This window comes from Monodelphis domestica, chromosome 6 (assembly GCF_027887165.1).
Source record: "Monodelphis domestica isolate mMonDom1 chromosome 6, mMonDom1.pri, whole genome shotgun sequence".
Lineage (NCBI taxonomy): Eukaryota > Metazoa > Chordata > Mammalia > Didelphimorphia > Didelphidae > Monodelphis > Monodelphis domestica.
Genome location: NC_077232.1, coordinates 27,834,038 through 27,855,270, shown reverse-complemented (window position 1 = coordinate 27,855,270; position 21,233 = coordinate 27,834,038). Strand labels below are relative to the sequence as shown.

The following is a 21,233-nucleotide window of genomic DNA, read 5'->3' as shown; positions in this document are numbered from 1 at the left end:
TACCAGAAGCAATTTTCCTTCTAGGTTGATGTCATAAGGCTACTATTAAGTCTGTGATTGAAGCTCCATTTCCACAGATCTTTGGGAAAGAAATGTAGTTAGGGTGGGGATGTCATAGAGACCATTCCCTGTAAGTATTTCCTATCAAAGCCCTGAGGTTAGGAGCCTGTTTGGGCCTGCCTTGATTCCTGGTAAGAAGGCTTAGCTACACTCCACTGACCAGAGCTTGTGTAACTTGGTCCTTAGGAGTCTGCTGATTCTACAGAGATGGATGACAAAACAGCAACAGGATTCTCCAACCCACTTCGTGCTTTGCCCCCAAGTTTTGGCAAATTAAGCCTGGATAAGCGTGAGGCAGAGAGTGGCGGCCCCTCAGAGGGAATGGGGCGTAGGCGTGACTATGACAATCCATACTTTGAACCTCAGTATGGGTTTCCCACTGAGGAAGATGAAGACGATGATGAGCAGGAGGAGAGTTATACCCCACGATTTAACCAAAACCTCAATGGCAATAGGTAAGAGTTTGGCCTATACTTTGGGGCATGCACACTACAGAGCTTGCTGAAGGGCCTTCTTCCCAGAGCAGGGCTTGGGGGTCAGTAGGAGAGGGTTGGTTGGGGCAATCTATCTAGGGTCTACCCTTCTCCAAAGGTGAAGCACCTTGGACCACAGCTGACAAATGCTACTGTGTGTTTTCAAGGGCTTCAAAGCTGCTGCGGCCTAATAGCTTGAAGTTGGCGAGCGATTCTGATGCAGAGTCAGACTCTCGGGCAAGTTCTCCCAACTCCACTGTCTCTAACAACAGCAATGAGGGCTTTGGGGGCATCATGTCTTTTGCAAGTAAGTGCCATGAGCTCCGTGGAGCTTTTTCTAAATGCATTTGCCCTATTTAGAGTTACTTAATATTTGTTGATTGAATTGAATTAGATTGAATTCCTCCTCTGTCCCATTCCCTATATTCATGGATGGGCCCTGCTTGTGCCTAAGGTCATATGGAATCTTGTCAGTAGAATTTGGGTGATACTCTAGGACCACAATAGATAGCTAGACTTGCACTGTTCTAGGGGACAGGGGAGCTAAGTGGAGCCCAGTGGAAGGCAGAGAAGACATGGCCCCTGCCATGTTTGGCGTATAAGCAATGAAGGTCTTTTTCCATTCATTGATTGATCTGTTCATTTGTACCTTTGGAGTTTACTGAAAACAAGATGGCCACATGTTTACCCAAGGTAGATATGGAAAGGAGACATCTCCATAGCTATGGTCATCAATGTCTTTTGCCAGGTGAAGGCACGTTAGCTAAGTTGGACCTGGATAAACCCAGCTCTTTCTTTTTCTTTTAAAAATCTCATAATATCTGTTTTTTTTAAATCACCTTCATTTCTGAATATATTCCTTTCCTTTCTACTTCCTTATTCTCTACTCAGCAAGCCAGTCCTTTATAACAAAAACTAATAAAGGAAGGGATTAGGGCAGCTAGATAGCACAATAGTTAGAGTGCCAGGTCTGGTATCCAGAGGACCTAGGTTCAAATGTGGCCTCAGACACTTCCTAGCTGTGTGACCCTGTGCAAGTCACTTAACTCTGATTGCCTAGCCCTTACCACTCTTCTGCATTAGAATGGATACTTGGTACTGATTCCAAGACAAAAGGTAAGGGTTTAAAACTAGCCAACCCATGTACCATATATGATGGTATTCCATGCATACAGTCAATACTTCTCAATTTTTCTCTGAACCAAGCTTGGCCATTAAAATTACCTAGTATTTAGTTCTTTGTGTATATTGTTCTCTGGTTCTGTTTATTTAACTACATAAATTCGCATGAGTGATCATATGCTTCCCTGAATTCTTCATCTTTGCCATTTCTTATGGTGTGGTAATATTGTATCACTGTCATTTGTCTCAATTTGTTTAGCCATTTCCTAGCTGATGGCATCTTTTTGCTTTCAGTTCTTCACAACTACAAAAAGTGCACGGGACCTCCCTTTCTCTCTTTGACTTCCTTGGGATATGTTTTTAGCAGTAGGATCTCTGGGTTAAAGGTGTACATTTTTTGATCTTGTTAGAAGCAGAATTCCAAATTACACTCCAGAATGCTTAGAGTAATTCATAGTGTATTAGCGTGGCTCCCTTCCTATGGTCCCTCCACAATTGGCTCTTTCCACTCTTTATCATCCTTGCCAATTTGCAGGAAAGTGAAAACTTAGAGTTGCTTTGATTTTCATTTCTATTCTTATTGGTGATTTGGGTCTGGTGCTATAGAAATGCTTATTTACTTACCCCATTCTTTCATATGGTGGTCTATAGTTGGCAGTTTTTATTTTGAGAATGGTTTGTTCCTATTCTTTGACCATTTATCAATTGGGGAAATGCTCTGTTCTTCCTTCGCCTGGTGAGGAAGTCTTTAATGACTTTGGAAGATGTATCAACCCTTGTTTGGTATATGAAGAAGAGATATTATGCATATTTGTAGTTGATAGTTGATTTGGAAAGTAAACCCAAACACAGGGTGCTGTTGGGAAGGCAATCCAATACCAGGACAGTCCTTCATCTAGAATCGTTGGCATTCTAATCGCTTCTCCTGTATCCCAGTGGTAGAAGAGATTTCATTGGTGGTTTTAGGTGAAGCCAAAGACAATTGTCTATTTTGTGGTAAACAGCACCAGAGTAGATGGACTCAAATAGAGCTTCCATATGGCCTGCCCTTTTTTAGGATAGATGAGAAATACTGGGGTAGACAATAATGGATAAGGCTAACTGGACTTTGGAGGTTGGACTGAATTTGGAAAAGGGAGGAATTTGGGCTGTTTCAGAGAGTGGCGATCATGGGCTGGGGAAGAGGGTTGCTTAATATATTATGAGCCATGAATGTATGATGCCACAATCCTTGATCTTTTTGACCCCTGGCTCTAACTCTCTTCCTTGTAGGTAGCCTGTACCGGAACCATAGCACCAGCTTCAGCCTCTCCAGCCTGGCACTGCCCACCAAAGGGGCCCGAGATAAGGCCACACCCTTCCCTAGTCTCAAAGGTAATACATTAGATACCTCAGGGTGGTCCTGGGGGTTCGGGTGCCGGTCGGAGTTCTGGGTATCCCGGGCCATTTTGTCTGGCTGCCGTCTCCCCTTGTGAATACTCGCATCCTTCTCTGCCCATCAGGCATTGTGGGAATATAGGACTTCTGCTCTGATTGGGGCCAAGGCCCTGGCAGGGGTATGGCGGCTGCTCTGGCTAACAGCAGCCCTCGTTTCCCCAGCACTTGGCGCAGTGCCTGGCATGCTGTGAGCATTCCTGTGGACAGAGTGCCCCATGTGGAGTCAGGAACCCTGAGTTCAGGCCTGCCTCAGACTCCGGGAAAGTCACTTACCAGATCTCAGCTGCAGTTTGCTTGGCCATAAGTGGGAATAATAATAATGTTATGTACCTGACAAGGCTGCCAAGTGCTGTAGAAACCTTGAAGTGCTATATAAACGCTGTTACTATCATTATTATCCGATCGATATTTTGGCCAAACCTCCCGTGCAGAGCCTCAGAGGAGCCAGCTTGGGAGGAGGGTGGAGCCCAGGGCCAGGGCTGCCGAGAAGGCCCAGAGGCCCACTGGTTGGGCTTCTTGCCTGCTGGGAGCTGCAGGGAGGCCTGGCGTTTGATAAGTAGCAGCGGTGGCTGTCGGAGCCCCAGGGGGCCTGGGGGCTTCCTAGGGTCCGGGCGCTGTGCTTGGGACACTGGCTAGGGCAGACCGAGAAGGGATGTGACGTGTCCCTGAACTGGGCTTTTACCCTCAGAAGGCCTCTGGGCTTGTTGTTGGGGAGGAGACAGCGGGGAGTGGGGAGAAGGGGCTTCTGGGCCTGGGTGCGCCAGGGGAGGAAGGGAATCCTTCATGTTCTTGGCTTGCCATTTCACACATGTGAAGAAGACGGAAGCGAATGACTCTGGCTGCATGGTGAAGCTCCACCTCCATCCGCTTCGCTTACTCCCCACCCCTCCTCTCCTGCTAGGGGTCTGTCCGGGGTTTCGTGCCCATCAGCCATCTCTCTTCCTCCCAGCATGTGGCTCTGGGGCCTGGAGCTGCCAGGCTTGCTGGCGTCGAGTCCTGGCCCGGCCGGCTCTCGGGCCCTGCAGGGAGGCTCCCGAGTGGGGCAGCCCTGGCAGGCCTCCCCACAGCCCTGGCAGATCTCTGGCCACTGCTCCATCGAGGGGTGTAGGGGTCGGGGTGTGGTGGTGCAGCTACTAATTGTGTTTTTATGTCCCAGTATTTGGGCTAAATACTCTAATGGAGATTGTTACTGAAGCCGGCCCCGGGAGCGGTGAAGGTGGGTCTTGCCTGCGAGCTGTGCATGACCTTCTTTTCCCAGCATCTTCTGTGCCTGCCTGGGGGCCACCCTACGCGCGGGGCGAGCAGCCTGTCTCCTCCCGTCCCCCATGACGCCTCCTGCTTGCCCACGGCGTGCCGCTGGTGCTGGGACATGCATGGGGAGTGGCCTGGGCTCCGTCCCCACTTCGTCCACGTGCCCTTGGCTGGTCTCTGCCTCTGTACGATGCCCGGGGCCGCAGCCCAGCGGCTCTTCCCAGGAACGGGTGTGGAGCCCGGCTGCTCGGCCCTAGTGACCCATCTCGCTCCTCCTTTCCCGGCTGTAGGGGGCCGGCGAGCCTTGGTCGATCAGAAGTCATCGGTCATCAAGCATAGCCCCACGGTGAAAAGGGAGTCTCCGTCGCCGCAGGGACGGGCCAGCAATTCCAGGTAAGGACTGGTGAGGAGTCTGGAGGGCCTTCACGGGGGAGGGAAGGGACAGGGGAGAGGCTTGGCCCTGTGGGTGCCCCGGGCAGGGGCCAGTGTTTGCTCAGTCCATGTGGGGAGTTGGCATGCAGGCTGTCAGGTGAGTGGGCCACCTTGGGCTGGGGGGCCAGCAGCACGGCCAGCCTCTACAGATGCCTTTCCCCCCCAGTGAGAACCAGCAGTTCCTGAAGGAGGTAGTTCACAGTGTGCTGGATGGCCAGGGAGTGGGCTGGCTCAGCGTGAAGAAGGTGAGAAGGTTGCTGGAAAGCGAGCAGCTCCGAGGCTTTGTCCTGAGCAAGCTGAACCGCCTGGCACCTCCTGAGGACGGCGCCCCGCAGGACACTATCCCTGATGTGGTCAGTGTGTGGGGGCTGGGGGGCTGGGGGGAGGGAAGCTGAGCCCAGGGAGCGGCCGATCCCAGCCCTGCCCTTGTCGCCCCAGGAGATAAGCCGCAAGGTCTACAAGGGGATGCTGGACCTGCTCAAGTGCATGGTGCTGAGCCTGGAGCAGTCCTATGCCAACGCTGGCCTTGGCGGCATGGCCAGCACCTTTGGGCTCCTGGAGATCGCCCAGACCCACTACTACAGCAAAGGTAAGGTGCCTGCTGCTCCTCTCCTTCTTGGAGGCTCTGGCCCAGCCCCCTCGTGGGCTTACTTCCTGGCAGCCCCTTCTCCAGCTCATGTCATCATCAGAGGGTGGCCTACCTGTTAGGCTGAGTGCTCCTGGGGCCAGGGACCATCTTTGTCTCTTGGGATCCAGAGAGTCAGAGGGCGCTCCCAGGGATCAGGCCTGGAGCGTGTGGATACAGGAACTCCTCCTCTTCAAGAGCCCCACAGCCCGGCACCTCCTCGGGTCACCGGAGACACTTGAGAAGCCGTGACTTGATGAAGGTCACTTGTCCAGGAGGTGTCAGAGGCAGGACTTGAACTCTGGGCTTCTGGCTCTGGGTTGAACTCTGTAGCCACTATAGCCTGCTGCCCACATCATTCTCAGAAGGAGACCATTCACAGCCTTGAGAAGCTGACTCTGTTTACTGTGCCCAGGAAGAATGTGCCAGCTGTTTCCTCCCTCTCCTCCCTGCCTCCATCACTGCTGTTTCCTCCTCCTTCGTTTACCTTGGTGTTCTTTTCCGCAGAGCCGGATAAACGGAAGAGAAGTCCCACAGACAGTGTGAGCACGCCAGTTGGCAAGGATCCAGGCCTGACTGGGCGGGGAGACCCGAAGGCCATGGCCCAGCTGAGGGTTCCCCAGTTGGGGCCTCGGGCACCGAGTGCCACAGGAAGGGGCCCCAAGGAGCTGGACACCAGAAGCCTAAAGGAAGAGAACTTTGTGGCCTCTATTGGTGGGTATTGCTGTGCAGGTGCAGCAGACAGGTGCTGGCTTCCCAGGCTTCCTTCTGTGCCCATACTCCATCCAAACTCTGTCCTTGTCTTTCCCACACTCTGCTTCTCAGAGGAAGGCTCACCTAGTCATGACTCCTTGCCCCTTCCTCCTTTGAGCCTCCTTCTGTCCCTTCCCACAACCGGGCTCTACCTAGATGGTGGGCAGGGGAGGCTCAAGGTAGGAGCCTGTGCTGCCCATCTGACTTGCTTGTCTCCTTGGCATTGGAACATTCATTTCTGTAGTCGGGAGGGTCCTGGAAAGCCGTGAGGGACTTTGTAAATGTGTCCAGAGTGAAGAAGGTGTTGGGGCCTCCGGAGTTCATTTTATTCCCCTCTGGGACGCTCAGGGATGACTCCTAGGGGGCCTGTCCGGCAGCCCTCACAGCCCTCTGCATCCTTGGCCTCGGCCTCCAAAGAGCAGTGTTCTGAGCCAGTTTGGCCTCGATGCTCTGCTAGTTCTCTGATCCCATAAGAGCAGGAGAGGGAGCCTTTAGCAAGGCGGGGGGAGCTCTCTGCGGACTACCGTGCCGACCACCAGCCTTGAGCTGCCGAGGCCTTGGGCCCCTGGACTAGACACTTCATGCTGTCGCTTAACTACTTGTCTCAGCCCTTAGTAGTTGCTGCTTTATCACTAGAAAGTGACTGGATAAAATTCAGGTCTAGTCAGTGCTCGGCCTTGCCTGGTGGCAACTCAGTGTGTGGCTCGTCTCCGCCGAGGTTTCCTGAGAGGAAGCCCTCCTGAAGAGTGAGGTCAGAGCTCTCTTCTCTAGCTCTCCCGTAGCTCTTGTCATGCTGTCAGACTCAGACAATCTGGAACGCTCAGCCTAAGGATCAGTCTGAGCTCTTAGGTCAGCTGAGGAGTGAGGACTAGCTTTGAGGCTTCTGGAGGGCCCGGATAGACCAGGAGTAGGAAGCTCTATTGCCAGCAGCCAGGGGGATTGGTCAGGACCAATAAACGGGCCTCCATCTGTCCCAAAGACAGCAGGGAGTGAAGCATGTTTGCATTCATGCTCTCAAAAACTTTCCATTTTTCATTGCTTTGTGTGTTGCCTAAAGTGACAGTTTCCTCCAAACTGAGTCTAAAACTTACCTCATCCTAAAAAGGCGATTTCACACCCTTCCCACCCAAGACATGGACCCGACTACCTACGGTGGGTTAGGACTGGAAACGTGGTGCCCTCCACAGTTTTTTAGAGTGTGGAGAGGCATTGGGACTCGATTTGGAATGCCGTACCCCGGCCTGGATCTCCTGGGGTGGGGTGGGTTTCCATTCCACCCGTCTGACTGGCCTCTGACTCTCTCTGTCTTTCTCTCCTGCTTGCATTGCATCTGGGGTAGAATTGTGGAACAAGCACCAGGAAGTGAAAAAACAAAAAGCTTTGGACAAACAGAGTAAGGAACAAACGCCCCCTCCCTGTCCCAAAGTCCCCCATACCTGCCAACTCCCCAGGCCCAGCTGGAGCAGGCTTACTGCGTCAACCCTATCCAAATTTGCTCTAGGGGATATTTGGAATAAGTGTGAGCAGGTAGGTGGTGTGTGGATTACAGGTATGAGGCCTGGAGACCCCTCCTCCCCCTCATAGCTAGAGTTCCTTTTGAGTAAACCCTGGGAACCTAGTTCTCTGTGCCCGCAGGGAGAATGCTCGCTTGTTCAGTCCCTTGTTGGATGGCATCTCCCTCACCTACGAGAAGGCCTCTGGGCCCAGTTGGCAGAGATGGGTGCTGCCCCTCCTGTGTTGAGTCTGTAGCTGCACCTCCCTCCCTGGTGCCTTGCCTAGGGGTGCTTTCTTGCTTTCTGTCATTCTGTCCTTCCGCCATCCCATTGTCGGGGGTGGGAGGAAGAGGGAGTGTGGGTGGCCTTTGTCTTAGCTCTGGAGACTTGGAGGAGACTGAGAAATGTCCCAGTGAAACAGCTGCTGTTTCTTGTCTCGTTGGGCATTACCTTCTTAAGCCCCTTCAGACATTCGCTTGGGAGCCACTGGGGGACTTACCAGTTTGCCACCAGTGGAATTCAAGCTGTGAGTGCAGTGGTGTGTGGTTTCCACATTTGTTTGTGGGGCTTTTTGTGTTTGGGGCTGGCTTTCCAAGGGATGACCCAGAGTAAGAAGAGGATCCCAGAGCCCCTTGGAGACAGGTTTGATGCTTCATTTGATTTGTAAGGCATCTGGGGGCCTGTGCATCCAGGAAAGTAGCCCATGGAAAGGTGACTGGGACTTGCTGAACAGTTCTGAAACCAGCCTATTCTGCTATCTCTGCCTCTTTTTCCCTGGTCCATGCATCCTGAGTAACCAAATATTCTCCCCTTTTCCTCAGGGCCTGAAGGAATTAAGCCTGTCTTTGACCTGGGTGAGACAGATGAGAGAAAGTCGCAGATCAGTGCAGACAGTGGTGTGAGCCTGATGTCTGGTTCTCAGGTTCGTGATAGCTCTGTTGGGGGGCTGGATCTAGGTTGCCATCTCAGCCCTCTTATGTGACCTGTCCTAGGAGGGAGGGCAAAAGGGAAGCAAGCCCTTCTTAAGGGGACAGGGGTAGAACAGATAATTTGCTAAGCCTTGTCTTTTTTTCCTCTCGTTTCAGAGAAGTGAGCTGGAATCCACCACTAGTATAGGCCCAGCAGTTATGATCCGAAGCACAAGCCAGGATTCTGAAGTTAGCACTGTGGTAGGGGAACACCACACTGGCATCTTGGGTGTAGGCAATAGAGGAAGGCTTGCTTTCCTTTAGAGACTCTCCCTAGTTTCAGATCAACAGGATTTCTACTCTGGTCCTGCCTGTTCATGGAAAGGTCTGTCTGGCTTGGGACCAGACCTTGAGACCCCCACACTTAGGATTTTATAAATAACAAAGTACCCTTGGGAGCCCTTAACACTTTGGAGTGACTACGTAGAGTTCCTGCAACTAAGAAATTCTTGGTTCCTTGTTAGAGGATTTTTTGGCCTTGGAGCGCATCTCTTACTGCTTGTTTCTCTCCCAGGTGAGTAACAGTTCTGGAGAGACATTGGGAGCAGACAGTGACCTGAGCAGCAATGCAGGTGATGGACCAGGTGGAGATGGTAGTGCCCATTTGGCAGGACTTCGTGGCACTGTGTCTGACAGCGAAATTGAGACCAACTCTGCCTCAGGCGCCATCTTTGTAAGCTTTCTTTTCTGTCCAGGAAAGACCATATCTTTTGTCTGGGAGGGAAAAACAAAACGTGAGTTAGGAAGAGCCAGAGCCAGGCCTGTGGATATCTTTGGTAAAATTAAGAGTGGATTTTAAAGAGAATTTTCTTCAGGCTTTTTTTTCCCTCACAGAATCATATGAATTCATTATCTGGGTTTTTTTAGAGCAGAGGTTTTAAACTTGTGGCCAACAACAGTGCCAAATGTGGCTTGAAACAGATTAAAATATAATTGAGAAATATTTAACAAAGTAAATCCAAACATCATAAATTATAGCTAAGATCACATTTTAAAACGAAGTCAGATGTGGCTCACAGGTTCCTTTTCTACACAGGGCCACAGGGCCCTGTTTCTAGCTGAATTTGATGCCACTGATATGGAACATTCTCTTCAATCCCTTGGACACTTAGCCCACTTTGAGAAGGGTTTATTCGCTCATGTAATAATAATAATGCCAATGTCTGAAACACTTAAAGCAACTGCCCTAATATCAAGACAGTGCTCGCTTAGGTCTAGTCAGTAGTAATAACAAGGCCAGAACTGAATTGCTTTACACTTTGGTAGAGTATTACTCAGTCAGCAAGTATTTATTAACTTCTTATGTGCCTTGCACTGTTCTAAGCTTTAGGGGGGACAAAGAAAAGGCTACCAAAATGGAAACTGAGGATCCCTTGTTTCAATGATTTCTGTCAATTCGTTGAGATAGATCATTGTTGATATTCTCTTTGACAGGTAAAGGTGTAAAGCCCTGGAAGGTAAAAGGGGCTTGCCTTTGGCCCCACGTAAAGACACGAGCCTGGCTGGAGTTTAATTGATTTTTCTTGTGCCTGTCGAGGCCATGCTGCCTTTTCCAAGCATAGTTTCTCCTTTAGCAGCAAGGTTATTGAATTTAATGCTCCAGTACATTGCCATTTTGTCAGTCAGAAATGGGAACAGGAGATCACTAGGGAACCTCATGCTTTGGTGACTCTTGGTCTGTGGGGAGGCTAACACATGACATTTAAATGAAATCAATTATTAATAGTGGTGATCATTTCCATCTGCAGGGCCTTCTGTATATGTTCTGTTAATAAAAGAAGATGCCATTACCCTGCAGCTGAGGGCGGGGAATAGCCTTGCAAGCCAACAGAATTATACAAATGGATGGGGCTTGTCTTTCCCTGAATCTAATCCAACTGGTTTTACTGAGCATTTCATGTCCTCCCATAACTCGTATGTGAAGAGTTAGAATTTAGCTAGTGTGGCGTCATAAGACAAATGGTGTATCCAGCGATCTAGCAAGAACCCTGAAGGATTTCTGGCTATTTCTGTCATTGCACCTCTCATGAAATTCTTCCTTGCTGTGGGGCAGGTACACATCAGCTATTTGTGAGGTTGGCTTATTGAGAACAATTGCCAAACCTTTTGAAGAGTTGATCTTAACTCAAAATCAGTAATACTGAGTCATCATTATTTAGGAAATGGACTACAAGGCCGGAAACTGAGAGATAGGGTCTTGGGGAGTAGCTTTGTCATTGGTTTGCAACATTACCCTAGGTAAATTGCTTTTTCTCTGTCTGCCTCGGTTTCATTCCTTCCCTTTCTCTAACTGGTAAGGAATATTGTGAGAAGGAATATGGTGATATTCCTGTTAATGTTATAGGAAACCGATCTGGCTTTTCCTTGAGTCAGGTATTCCTTCAAAGGTATTCCTCTGAAGAATGCTGAGAAGGAACAAATGAATTGAAACTTTAAGTGATGTAAAATGACAGTAATGGGAACTAGCGTGGTCCAACTGGTTTGGTTAGACCCAAGAGAGAGCAGGGAAGAAGCAGTTACTGGGCTATTTAGAGTAATAGACCTATTGACAGGTCTTACTGGTCTGCGGGTTTATTTGTGTGCCCACATCAGTGACAGCTAATCTCCAGTCTTTCCTTTGCAGGGCAAAGCCCACAGTCTGAAGCCAGGTACAAAGGAGAAAGCAGTGGGCAGCCCTGTTCGTCCTTTTGAAGATGTGAGCCAGCGTGTCTACCTCTATGAGGGTCTCCTAGGTGAGTGGAGGCAGACTTGCCTTGGGAAGGCCAGGCTCAGACAGGCTAATCAGGGCCACGAATGATGAGGTCTGTGTTCTGTTGGGCATGGAGGCCATTCAATGGATCAGTTCTTTGGGAGCTGGTACGGCTGCCCAAGCCTGTGCTGACCTTGGGTGGCATGCAGTGCTGATGTATTTGAAGGCACACAGCTTGCTGGGGTAGGAAGGAATGAGCCGTGAGTGGTCCTGAATGAGCATGCTAGATTTTGGTGTTCACCGACGTCCTGTCTCTCTCTCTTTTCCTCCATTCCCTCCTTTGCTGCCATGTCCCTTCCTGCTGCTAACTTGGTAGGAAGGGACAAAGGATCCATGTGGGACCAGTTAGAGGATGCAGCTATGGAGACCTTCTCTATGAGTAACTGCTTTCCCTCGTGTGCTGGGTCTTTTCCCCTTCCTGGTGGGGGTGGGCACTGGCCTCATTTAGAGGCAGCTGGGACAGGTGGCAGCCATGCCATGAATTTGGGGTAGAGTCCTGTATCCCTTTCTCCCTTGGGGTTTGAGATGCTCCTGTCACTGGAGAATGCTCTTTCCGGTGGCCGAGGAGCCATACCAAGTGGCCTCTCTGGTATTCAGGTAAAGAACGTTCTACCCTGTGGGACCAGATGCAGTTCTGGGAAGATGCCTTCCTTGATGCTGTGATGTTGGAGAGAGAAGGAATGGGCATGGATCAGGGACCTCAGGAAATGATCGACAGGTACAGAACCACAGTCTGGACCACCCAAACTCAGATTCTCCTTGCTTCCTGCCCTGGTGCGAGGCTCTTCTCTTCTCTCAGGCTGACTCATCTCTTCTTGCTTGGGCAGGTACCTGTCCCTGGGAGAACATGACCGGAAGCGCCTGGAGGATGATGAAGATCGATTGCTGGCCACACTTTTGAACAACCTCATCTCTTACATGCTTCTGATGAAGGTGAAGGTCACAGACTCTGGACCACTTAAGCTTTGCTCCTTTTTTGTTTAAACCCTTATCTTCTGTCTTAGAATCAATACTAGTGTCAATGTCAGGGCAGAAGAACCGCAAGGGTTAGGCACTCTGGGTTAAGTGACCTGCCCAGGCACACATAGCCAGAAAGTGTCTGAGGTCAAATTTGAACCCAGGTCCTCTAGATTCTAGGTCTGACATTATTCATTGAGCCACCTATCTGCCCCTAGTGTTGTTACTCTTGCTCCTGGAAGGGCCGGGCCTACTCTAGGCCGCTGTACACTCTGTCCATCAAGTCAGATCATCTGACTGTAGCCATCCTTTTGGCTGGGGCAGTCTGAAGCCAAGTACAGAGGCCTGCCAAGGGGGAGTGGGCAGCCCTGAAAGTGATGAGCACTCTTCTTCAGTATCTCAGCCAACTATGACGGAGTCCAGAGAACGCCAGGACTCTAAGGGACACTTACTTCTCAGTGAAAGTGTGGCTCATTGAATGGAGAACCAGGCCTGGAGATGAAAGGTCCTGGGTTCAGATTTGGACCCAGACACTTCCTAGTTGTGTAACTCTGGCAAGACATTTAATCCCCATTGCCTAGTCCTTGCCGCTCTTCTGCCTTAGAATCACTACTTAGAATCAGTTCTAAAATGGGGTAAGGGTTTAAAAAAAGGAAAAAGTAAGTGTTTCTGCCTCAGTGCTGTGGCCTTCTCAGGGCTGTCTTCAAGCTTCCTTTGCTCTGGCAGAAGCAGAATGCCCTTCTCCAGAGTGGGCTTGGGCTCTGCTCTTCTCTTGGTTGTGGGGATGTAGACTCTCATGTGAGTCCTTCCCTTTCCCCTCCAGAGAAGTGGACAGGTGGTTGGTTGGAACTGACCTCTCCTAACAAGGTCCTCTTTGGCTTCCTAGGTAAATAAGAATGACATTCGGAAGAAGGTGAGACGCCTGATGGGGAAGTCGCATATTGGGCTTGTGTACAGCCAGCAGATAAACGAAGTGTTAGACCAGTTGGCCAGCCTGGTGAGTACATCCTGTGTAATCTCATAGGCCTTTCTTTACGATCCTCATCCTCTTATATCTGAGAAAGGCAGATAGCTCTGCTCTTAGGGCCTTAGAGGGGAGGAACTTGGGGAGCTGGACTTCTTGACCTTGTCTGTATCCTGGACCCTTCCAGGGAAGCCTAGGAAGGGGCCTCTTCTTGGAATATGGTTTTTAAATGAACAGGGTTACAAAGGAAATCATCCAAATTGAAACACAGAGATGAGAATATTAAAAAAGCAAGTTTGTGGGCTCTGGGTTAAGAGAGCCTTCCTCTTGGCATGTTCCCCTGTGGAGATCCAGGCAATCCCATTGGGTTCAGGTGTATTAGTTTGTTCTGATCTGGGGCAGAAGACCTTAGCTCAAGAACATAGATCTTAAAAAATACCTTGTCCGATGGTAGAAACTCTTCTCTTTGAGATGCCCCTTCAGATGGGAGCTTGCAGTGAGATTGTGCTGAGGAGGGGCCGTTTTTGGCTCCAGTACTGGCCAGGGTCCTCTTTAACTGGACCTGAGGACTGTCCCTAAAAGAAATCTCTTCCACTAGAATGGACGGGACCTGGCTCTCCAGCCAAGTGGCAGCCGTCACATCAAGAAACAGACGTTCGTGGTGCATGCAGGGACGGACACCAGTGGTGATATCTTCTTCATGGAGGTGGGTGCAGGCCTGAAACAGAGAATAAATAGAAATCTTCCAACCAGGAAGCCAGGGGACTTTGTCCATGTTGTCAAAAAGAAGCTAGAAAGCCGCTCTTCCAAAATTACCTGCCTGGTGGCCTAATGAGCTGCGTCTGTCCGGGGAAACAGATTTCTTATCATAGATTGGTTTCTTTTTGCTTAGGGATTTCAGGAGTCCATTATAACTCTCCACAAATTGCACTGGATTTAAATAAGTTATAAAAGCATTCCAGTTTGGCTCATTCAACTTGATTTTCATGACAGTCAGAAGAGATCAAATAGAGGGGGCCTGCCCTGAAAAAGAGATGCCAGCTCTGGGCTGATGGGGATAGAGAAGGGGCTGGCAGGTTGGTGGACGGGCTATACCTGCTGTATGGTTGCTCAGTGGGGTATCCCCAGGGGATGCAAGCTAGCTCAGTGTGGGTTTGGAGGCACTTCCCCTGTGACCCGGTTGCTAGGAACCCCATTCCCTCGCTCCAGCTGGGCTAAGAGCTCAAAGCTGCCTCCCTACCCACCCCAAGCCCAAGTCATACTCCTGGAAGCAGCTTCCCCTCAAGTGGGCCTCCCCAGGAAGGGTTTCCATACATGGCTGTGTCCTTTGCTCGTTAGCTGCTGACCATGCTGACAGGGCCAGAGGCTCGAGGCTTCTCAGAGTATTGCCCAGAGCCTACTAGCTGTGGTAGGCAGCAGCAGGTGCCCCTTCCATCCCCTGAGCTTTATGCATACAATCATACTGGCACCTTTTAAGAAAATGAGCCATGCCAGGTTCTCTGAGCATCTTCTGGCCTCTCGGGGCCTTTGGATCATTGCTCTTTAACTGATTATGGAGTGTGGGACAGGGCAGTTCTTCCCATTTCCCAGGCTGGGAAGAGAATTTGGAAGCTTTCAATTCCCATTTAGCTGTTTTATGTGATTGTGGATCTCCACAGGGTTCTTGGAATCCACCATAAATTTTCTTGAATATTAAAACTTTTTGATGGGCCATGGGGGTCCTTGGCTTAGAGCAACTTCACAGCTCTACTGAAGAGTAAACTCTTCTGATTGTTAAGGATATTGGCTTAGAAATACAAGGATGAGGCCTCCCTTATGTCCTTTGCAGCTCATAGATTTCCTAGAACTGTGCGCCATGATAAACTCTCATTGGCGTGAAAGGGAGCCACCTTGGTGGCTTGATGAAAGAGCCCGCTCTTCCCACTGGTGGCTCAGGAGGATGGGATGTCTACATGTGCTCTGTGTCTCCCTTTCCTAGTAGAGTGTTTGAGCTATGGGATGGGGCAAGGGATGCCAGGGCAGTTCCTGGTGTGGGGGGCAGCTCCCTTGGGAGGGAGACGGCCCGTGGGGGTCCCTGAGTGGCTGCATCCTTCCCTACAGGTGTGCGATGACTGTGTGGTCCTTCGCAGCAGCATCGGGACGGTGTCTGAGCGCTGGTGGTATGAGAAGCTCATCAACATGACCTATTGCCCCAAGACCAAGGTGCTGTGTCTGTGGAGACGCAACGGGTCCGAGACTCAGCTCAACAAGTTCTATACCAAGAAGGTGCTAGCTGTTGGCAGGGCATGGGGAGTCCCTTCCTGGGATGCCAGGCACTGGGGGTGGGGATGGGTCCAAGCCCTGGGGCTGAAGCCATCTAACCTCCCCTTCATGTGCCTCCTGCAGTGTCGGGAGCTGTATTACTGTGTGAAGGACAGCATGGAACGCGCCGCTGCTCGACAGCACAGTGCCAAGCCAGGTGAGGCCCGGGCAGTGCCAGGCCAAGGCGGGGCCTTTTGGGGGTGTCAGAAGCCCGGCAAGGGCTCCCCGGGGCCTGACCGCCTCCTTCCTCGATACAGGTCCAGAGCTGGGCGGTGAGTTCCCAGTGCAGGACATGAGGACGGGCGAGGGTGGCTTGCTTCAGGTTACGCTGGAGGGGATCAACCTTAAGTTCATGCATAGCCAGGTAGGTTGGCAGGAGCGGCAGGAGGCCTTGAATGCAGGGGCAGGGCTACACCAGGGAAGACAGAGAGAGACAGAGAGGGGGCATCTGGCACCAGTAGCAGGCCCAGCTGACCGTGGGCAGTCAGGGGAGCAGGGCAGCAGGCTGGGAAAAACTGAGACCCGGGCTGGGCTCCCGAGGGCAGTGTGAGGGGGAGCGTCTCCCTTGACCCCTCTTGGCTCTGTGGCTCCGGCCTTTTCTTTTGCTTGGTGCTGGTCTGTCCGTGAGCGTGGCCTGGCACCTTTCTCCGTGTGTGAAGCTCGTGTCTGTCCTCTCAGCAGTGGTGGGTTCTTGCCTCCCCCTCCTCCCTTTCCCTTAACCATCCCTGACTCCACAGGCCGGCCGTCCATCTGTCCGTCTGTCGGGATACAGTCGCCCGCCCTGCGCCTCTCCCCTATAGTGCCTGGGACTTCTTCCTCTTGGTCTTTTAACACAGTCTTACTTTTCTTCGAGGGCCATTTCCTTAAGCTAATTGCATTCTGCAGCATCCTGGGCCCCTGCATCTGTCTCTTCAGTCAAGTGTCTCCCATCCCTCCTTATTGAGCCGCCGGCCCCTTTCTCTGGGACCCCAGGCCATAGGGGACCCTGTGCCACCACCGCCGGCCTGGGTGGGCAGGGGTTGCCAGGGGAGGTGAACCTGCCACTCCCAATTTCAGGGGGAGCCTCAGAGCAGCATTGCCCAGCCAGAATGGCAGCCCCTTTTCATTTTGGGATTTGGGGGAACCCGTCTGGGAGCAGAACACTTCTCTATCCCCATGGAGGCTGCAGAGCATTCTGGAAAGAGAGCTCCTGGCATCGGGGCCCTCTGTGTTCCTCTTCTAGCCCAACGAGACTTAGCCGGTGTTCCCGGCTGCTCTGTCCTGCTTACGGCTCCTCTCATCCCCGTTAGGCCCCAGTATTAGGCTCGTGCCCTGCCTGGCTGCCAATGGAGGCTCGTGCCCAAGGGGTATGGAGCCCTGACTTCTGTCCATCCAGCCTCCTTTCCTCTCCCACATGGGGACCAGTCAGCTGAAGTTGGAGGCAGCTCAGGAAGCTGCACCCCCGTGCACCCCCAGAGCCCTTTCCGACCCATCGCAGGCCGAGAGGAGTCTTCTACCTGTATCAGCCCTCTGCGCCGGAGGAGGATGCGTGGTGGGCTGGGGGCCTTCAGGGGCCCAAGGAGGGGCATGGGTGGCACAGCCCAGCCAGCAGAGGGGCCACAGGGTCGGGGGTGGCCAATAAAACTAACGACTTCATTTCTCTCCCATGCTTTCTCCTCCGGCCAGGAGCGGAAGGTACACGTCCTTTCTGCTGTCTTCTTCGCTTCTTAGCCTTTTGAGTTGTGTGTATGGATCCTCCTCTCCCCCCTTGGGGAAATGTCTTTCCTGTGTGCGGGGGGCTGCCGCTGGGAGGCTGGGCTCTTGGGGCAGGCCTGGAGCCGGGGGCCTGACGCCGGCTCCCCCCTCCCTCTTTTGCAGGTTTTCATAGAGCTGAATCACATTAAAAAGTGCAATACAGTTCGAGGCGTCTTTGTCCTGGAGGAATTTGGTAATTACAACTCTTTTGCTCTTAGGTCTGGACTCACATGGCAGTAACTCAAACCTCTGAGCGCTTGAGGAGGGGCCGGTGGGGCAGGTGCCAGGGGATTGAGGGTCAGGACAGAGCCCAGAGAGAGGAGGTCGGAGGGGAATAAGGCCCGCAGAGCAGGGAAGAGCTTGGAGCCCTGTGCAACAGGGGCAGGGGCAAGTCCTAGAGAATTAGTGCAAGGAAGAGGAAGGGCCTAGGGAGCATCTCCCAGCCTCCTTTGCCTGTCTACCTGTGAGCAGAAGTTCTGGCTGCAGGCCAATGCCTATGGGTTCTGCCACCTGGACCCTTCTGGAGCCCTCCTGGCCTGTGGCTCTGCCCACCCACCTTACTCAGTTTTCAGGCCGAGAAAGGTCTGTTCTAGAAAGGGACTGAGGGAGGGAGACTTGGAGCCTAGGCCCAGTCTGTAAGGAAAAGGAGAGACCCTGAGACCCCGAGGGAAGAAGCGAGCTGGGAGCTGGGGCAGGGGCCGGTGCCCAGCGAGCAGGGCTTCCCAGGACAGGCGTGAGGGCCAGGAGCAGGGAGTAGGGAGCTGTCACCCTGGGCTTTGAGTTCCTGCTGTGTGTGTGCTTCACTCTCTTGTGCCCCTTCATCGCTGCTATGAAAACCTTCGTTCTCCAGCAGGTAAAGTGATCTCGGCTCGTGCTGGCCCCCTGGCCCCTTGCCTCAGGCCCTGCCAAGGGCAGGGGGCTCCCTGCAGGCACATTTGCTGACTCTTTCTTCTCTCCCTTTCTCTCCCCCCCCCATACCCCCAAACCTTCCTCCTCCCTGTGCTGGCTCCTTGGTTCTGTGAGTGTTCTCCCTCCTCTCCAGTTTGGGAGAAGGGCTCAGGGCAGCCTCTTCTCCCTCCGGAGGCCTCCTCCCCAGGCCAGGACTAGGTGTGGGCAGCTCTTACTGCTCCTCTCCCTATCGCTGGCACCAGGGGATGCTCCTCTGCTCCTGGGCCCAAGGGGCCCTGGTGGAGGCTGCCTGAGCGGCCCAGTTCCCGGTGGCCCCTGCGTGGTGGGAGCAGGGACCATTCTCGGCCTTGCGTTCTGGGCTGCGGTCATGTGTGTATTTTGCCTGTCGCTCCCTTCCTCCCCACTACCTGGGTGCTGCGCTCGCCTGTGCCCTCTGCTTGGTGTGTCTGCTCCAGAGCCCTCTGACGCTCTCCCTCACACGGGCAGGCCTGGCTCACTCCCACCGCTCAGGGGAGGAAACCATTCCAAGCTGGTGGGTTTAGCATCACCTCTGTTCTTACTCTTCTTCCAGCCCCGGGGCTCTTGTGTAGGGATCTGGGGGAGAGGGGCAAAGAAGGCATTGGCGGGGTGCGCGGCCCTGGCTTCTCCCGGCAAGGGAGCCCCAGCCGAATGTGTCGCTTCCCAGACCTGGCTCCATGGCCGCCCCCACAGCACCTGCAGCACCCAAAGCCTGGGTGCCTGACGCAGCCCCCTTGAGGGGCGCTGAGGGGGGGGAACGCCGGCCCCCAGGGCTGCTGTCCCCAAGCTGGAGCTCTCGGTTTTGAACTCTCTGTTTTGTCTCTTGCCCGCCCGGTTTTAGTTCCTGAAACTAAAGAAGTGGTGAGCCACAAGTACAAGACGCCCATGGTGAGTGCCCGCCCTCCCTGCCCGCCAGGCTGCTGCTGGGGTCCTTCAGGCAGGAGGGGGGTGGGCCCCTCTGAGCCCCGGCTAGGAGCAGGACGCATGAGCGAGCTGGAAGGAGAGGTCACTTCTGGTGCCAAGGAGCGGCCAAGCCAGAAACCAGCCCTCACCCCGAGGAACGCGTAGAGCAGCCCCCTCTCCCAGGGCCAGCTCCTGTGGGGAGGAGAGCCTGTGCCAGTCGCTGCCGAGCCAGGGCCCCCGCTCGCTCCCAGGCCCTGCATGCGTGCCTCTGGGGCCCTGCTGTGGTGCCGACCGTCTTTTCTCGCCTCTCTCCAGGCCCATGAGATCTGCTACTCGGTGTTGTGTCTCTTCTCCTATGTGGCTGCCGCTCGGAGCAAGGAGGCCGAGAGCAGAAGCAAACCTCCCCGGCCGGTCTCGAGCTGACCAGGGCAGCGTGGCGGCCAGCCCTGCCCCTGCTCCTGCCCGGGGCCATCTCCCATGCTCTCGCTCCCCGGGAGTGCCCGTTGTGTTGTCGCTGAGACTAGATATTTGTGTGTTCCCTGCAAGCCCTCTCCCTGCTCGGTGTGGGCTCTGGCCGTGTGTGTGCGTGTGCGTGTGTGTGTGTGTGTGCGTGTGTGGTGGGGCCAGCTGACCCTCTCCTGCCCGCTCCCTGCGGGCCGTGAGTGGCCACATGTGTGTCCTTGTGTACTTTGTGCTCCCCTTGTGTCCTTGCACTTTAGCCCTCCAGGCTCCTGTCCCTGCCAGGAGGGCTTGCCCAGACCCCTCACATAGCTCCCTTCAGTGGAGGTCAGGCTGCTGGCGGAAGGGATGACCGGCTGCCCCCCCCCCCCCCCACTCTCTTTCTTGAGCAGGTTGGCCCCACCTCCCTCCATTAACGCCCGGAGCGCTCCCTGGCATGAAGGACTGGAGAGTGGCGAGGGCTGCCTCGGCCCACATCCCCTGGCTGCTCTGCCTGAATGGAACCCAAGGGGCCGAGAAGGGCCGGGCCGGGTGTAAATATCTGCCTCCGTGGGTGCAGAGGCCAGGGGAGAAGGGGCCAGTGGCCGGCGAGTGGGCAGGTGTAAATACTCCACGTTATTTATAGACACTGTACAGCCGTGGATGTGAATGGGAAATAAACGTCCTTCTGTCCCCCTGGCTCCCTGGCCGCCTGCTTAGACCCACTGGCCTCCCCCCCCCCCAGGCCTCTTCTGGCCTCGTCCCCTCCTCCTCGGGGCCTCTCCTGGCCTTGGACACCCAGTCCTTTCAGGGAGCAGCCTGAGGCCAGGACCCGGGGCCAACCTGTGCCTTGACCCTCACACTGAAGCACCCCCCTGCCCTGGAAGGCCCCCGTCCTCCTACCTGGGGAGGCCGGAGCCTCATAGGCCTCACTCCCTGGCCCCCCACCAGCCCAGGACAGGCCCAGGACCATGCTGCCCCCCCAAGTAGAGCAATAGCAAATGGCAGCCAGGTGCAGTGTTGTGAGTGGTGCTGGCCGCCAGGGGGCCATCCATGGACACGCCAGGCTGTGACTGGGCTTTGGACTCTTGAGCCCCTTCATCTTACCTAGGAAGTCCAGGCCTCGGGAAGGGAGGGCACTGGGCTCGCTAGGACCTACCTGACCAGGGCTGGGGCGGAGGACTTGGGCCTCCTCTGGGAGGCCCCTTCACCGGCTGTCTCTGACCAAGCCTTCGCCCGTGCTCTGGACAGTTAGCCTCTGGGCCTCAGCATTCTCCAGCCTCCATCTCTGGGAGGCATCCTGGTGGCAGAGCTCTGCAGGGGGAGGCTCTTAGCCAGGCCCGCCTCCTCAGCTTCACCTGGGACACAGTAGGGGCTGGTGGCTGAGGAAGTGGTTCTTGCCTGGGGCTTTGGGGTCTTTCTGACTCAACAGGAGGCAAGCAGGGCTGGAGAGAAAGGGCCGCCCGCCCGTGACCAAACCACCTTACCCCCGGATGTGAGTGGTGCTGAGACAAAGGTGCGGCGATTAGCTTCCCTTGTGGCAGTTCAGATCCCCAACTGGTGGCCACCCTGACGGGCCATTGGGCCTCCCAAGGAGCTCATGGGCTCCACTAGGCCTCGGCTTGGGCCTGGCACCATAGTGCCAC

General features: G+C 53.7%; 1 protein-coding gene across 38 annotated transcripts in view; it reads left to right on the top strand.

Annotated features, from left to right (window-relative positions):
* The window catches only part of MADD (MAP kinase activating death domain), a 39,834-nt gene extending 19,554 nt beyond the window's left edge, over nt 1-20,280 (top strand). For 2 of the 38 annotated variants that reach the window (XM_056801780.1, XM_056801778.1), the window contains exons 13-37: nt 247-515; nt 701-840; nt 2,928-3,029; nt 4,249-4,308; nt 4,634-4,736; nt 4,942-5,128; nt 5,214-5,364; nt 5,908-6,114; nt 7,493-7,546; nt 8,468-8,568; nt 8,732-8,815; nt 9,129-9,287; nt 11,238-11,346; nt 11,680-11,742; nt 11,961-12,081; nt 12,191-12,296; nt 13,207-13,317; nt 13,883-13,990; nt 15,385-15,549; nt 15,670-15,742; nt 15,843-15,949; nt 17,251-17,259; nt 17,443-17,512; nt 19,088-19,134; nt 19,465-20,280. In XM_056801780.1, the coding sequence (XP_056657758.1) occupies nt 247-515; nt 701-840; nt 2,928-3,029; nt 4,249-4,308; nt 4,634-4,736; nt 4,942-5,128; nt 5,214-5,364; nt 5,908-6,114; nt 7,493-7,546; nt 8,468-8,568; nt 8,732-8,815; nt 9,129-9,287; nt 11,238-11,346; nt 11,680-11,742; nt 11,961-12,081; nt 12,191-12,296; nt 13,207-13,317; nt 13,883-13,990; nt 15,385-15,549; nt 15,670-15,742; nt 15,843-15,949; nt 17,251-17,259; nt 17,443-17,512; nt 19,088-19,134; nt 19,465-19,572 (2,814 nt within the window). In that variant the 3' untranslated portion in view covers nt 19,573-20,280. The remainder of the gene's footprint in view (nt 1-246; nt 516-700; nt 841-2,927; nt 3,030-4,248; nt 4,309-4,633; nt 4,737-4,941; nt 5,129-5,213; nt 5,365-5,907; nt 6,115-7,492; nt 7,547-8,467; nt 8,569-8,731; nt 8,816-9,128; nt 9,288-11,237; nt 11,347-11,679; nt 11,743-11,960; nt 12,082-12,190; nt 12,297-13,206; nt 13,318-13,882; nt 13,991-15,384; nt 15,550-15,669; nt 15,743-15,842; nt 15,950-17,250; nt 17,260-17,442; nt 17,513-19,087; nt 19,135-19,464) is intronic. The other 36 variants (XM_056801788.1, XM_056801787.1, XM_056801782.1 and 33 more) reach the window with 35 other exon arrangements.
* Nucleotides 20,281-21,233: the final 953 nt, after the last annotated feature.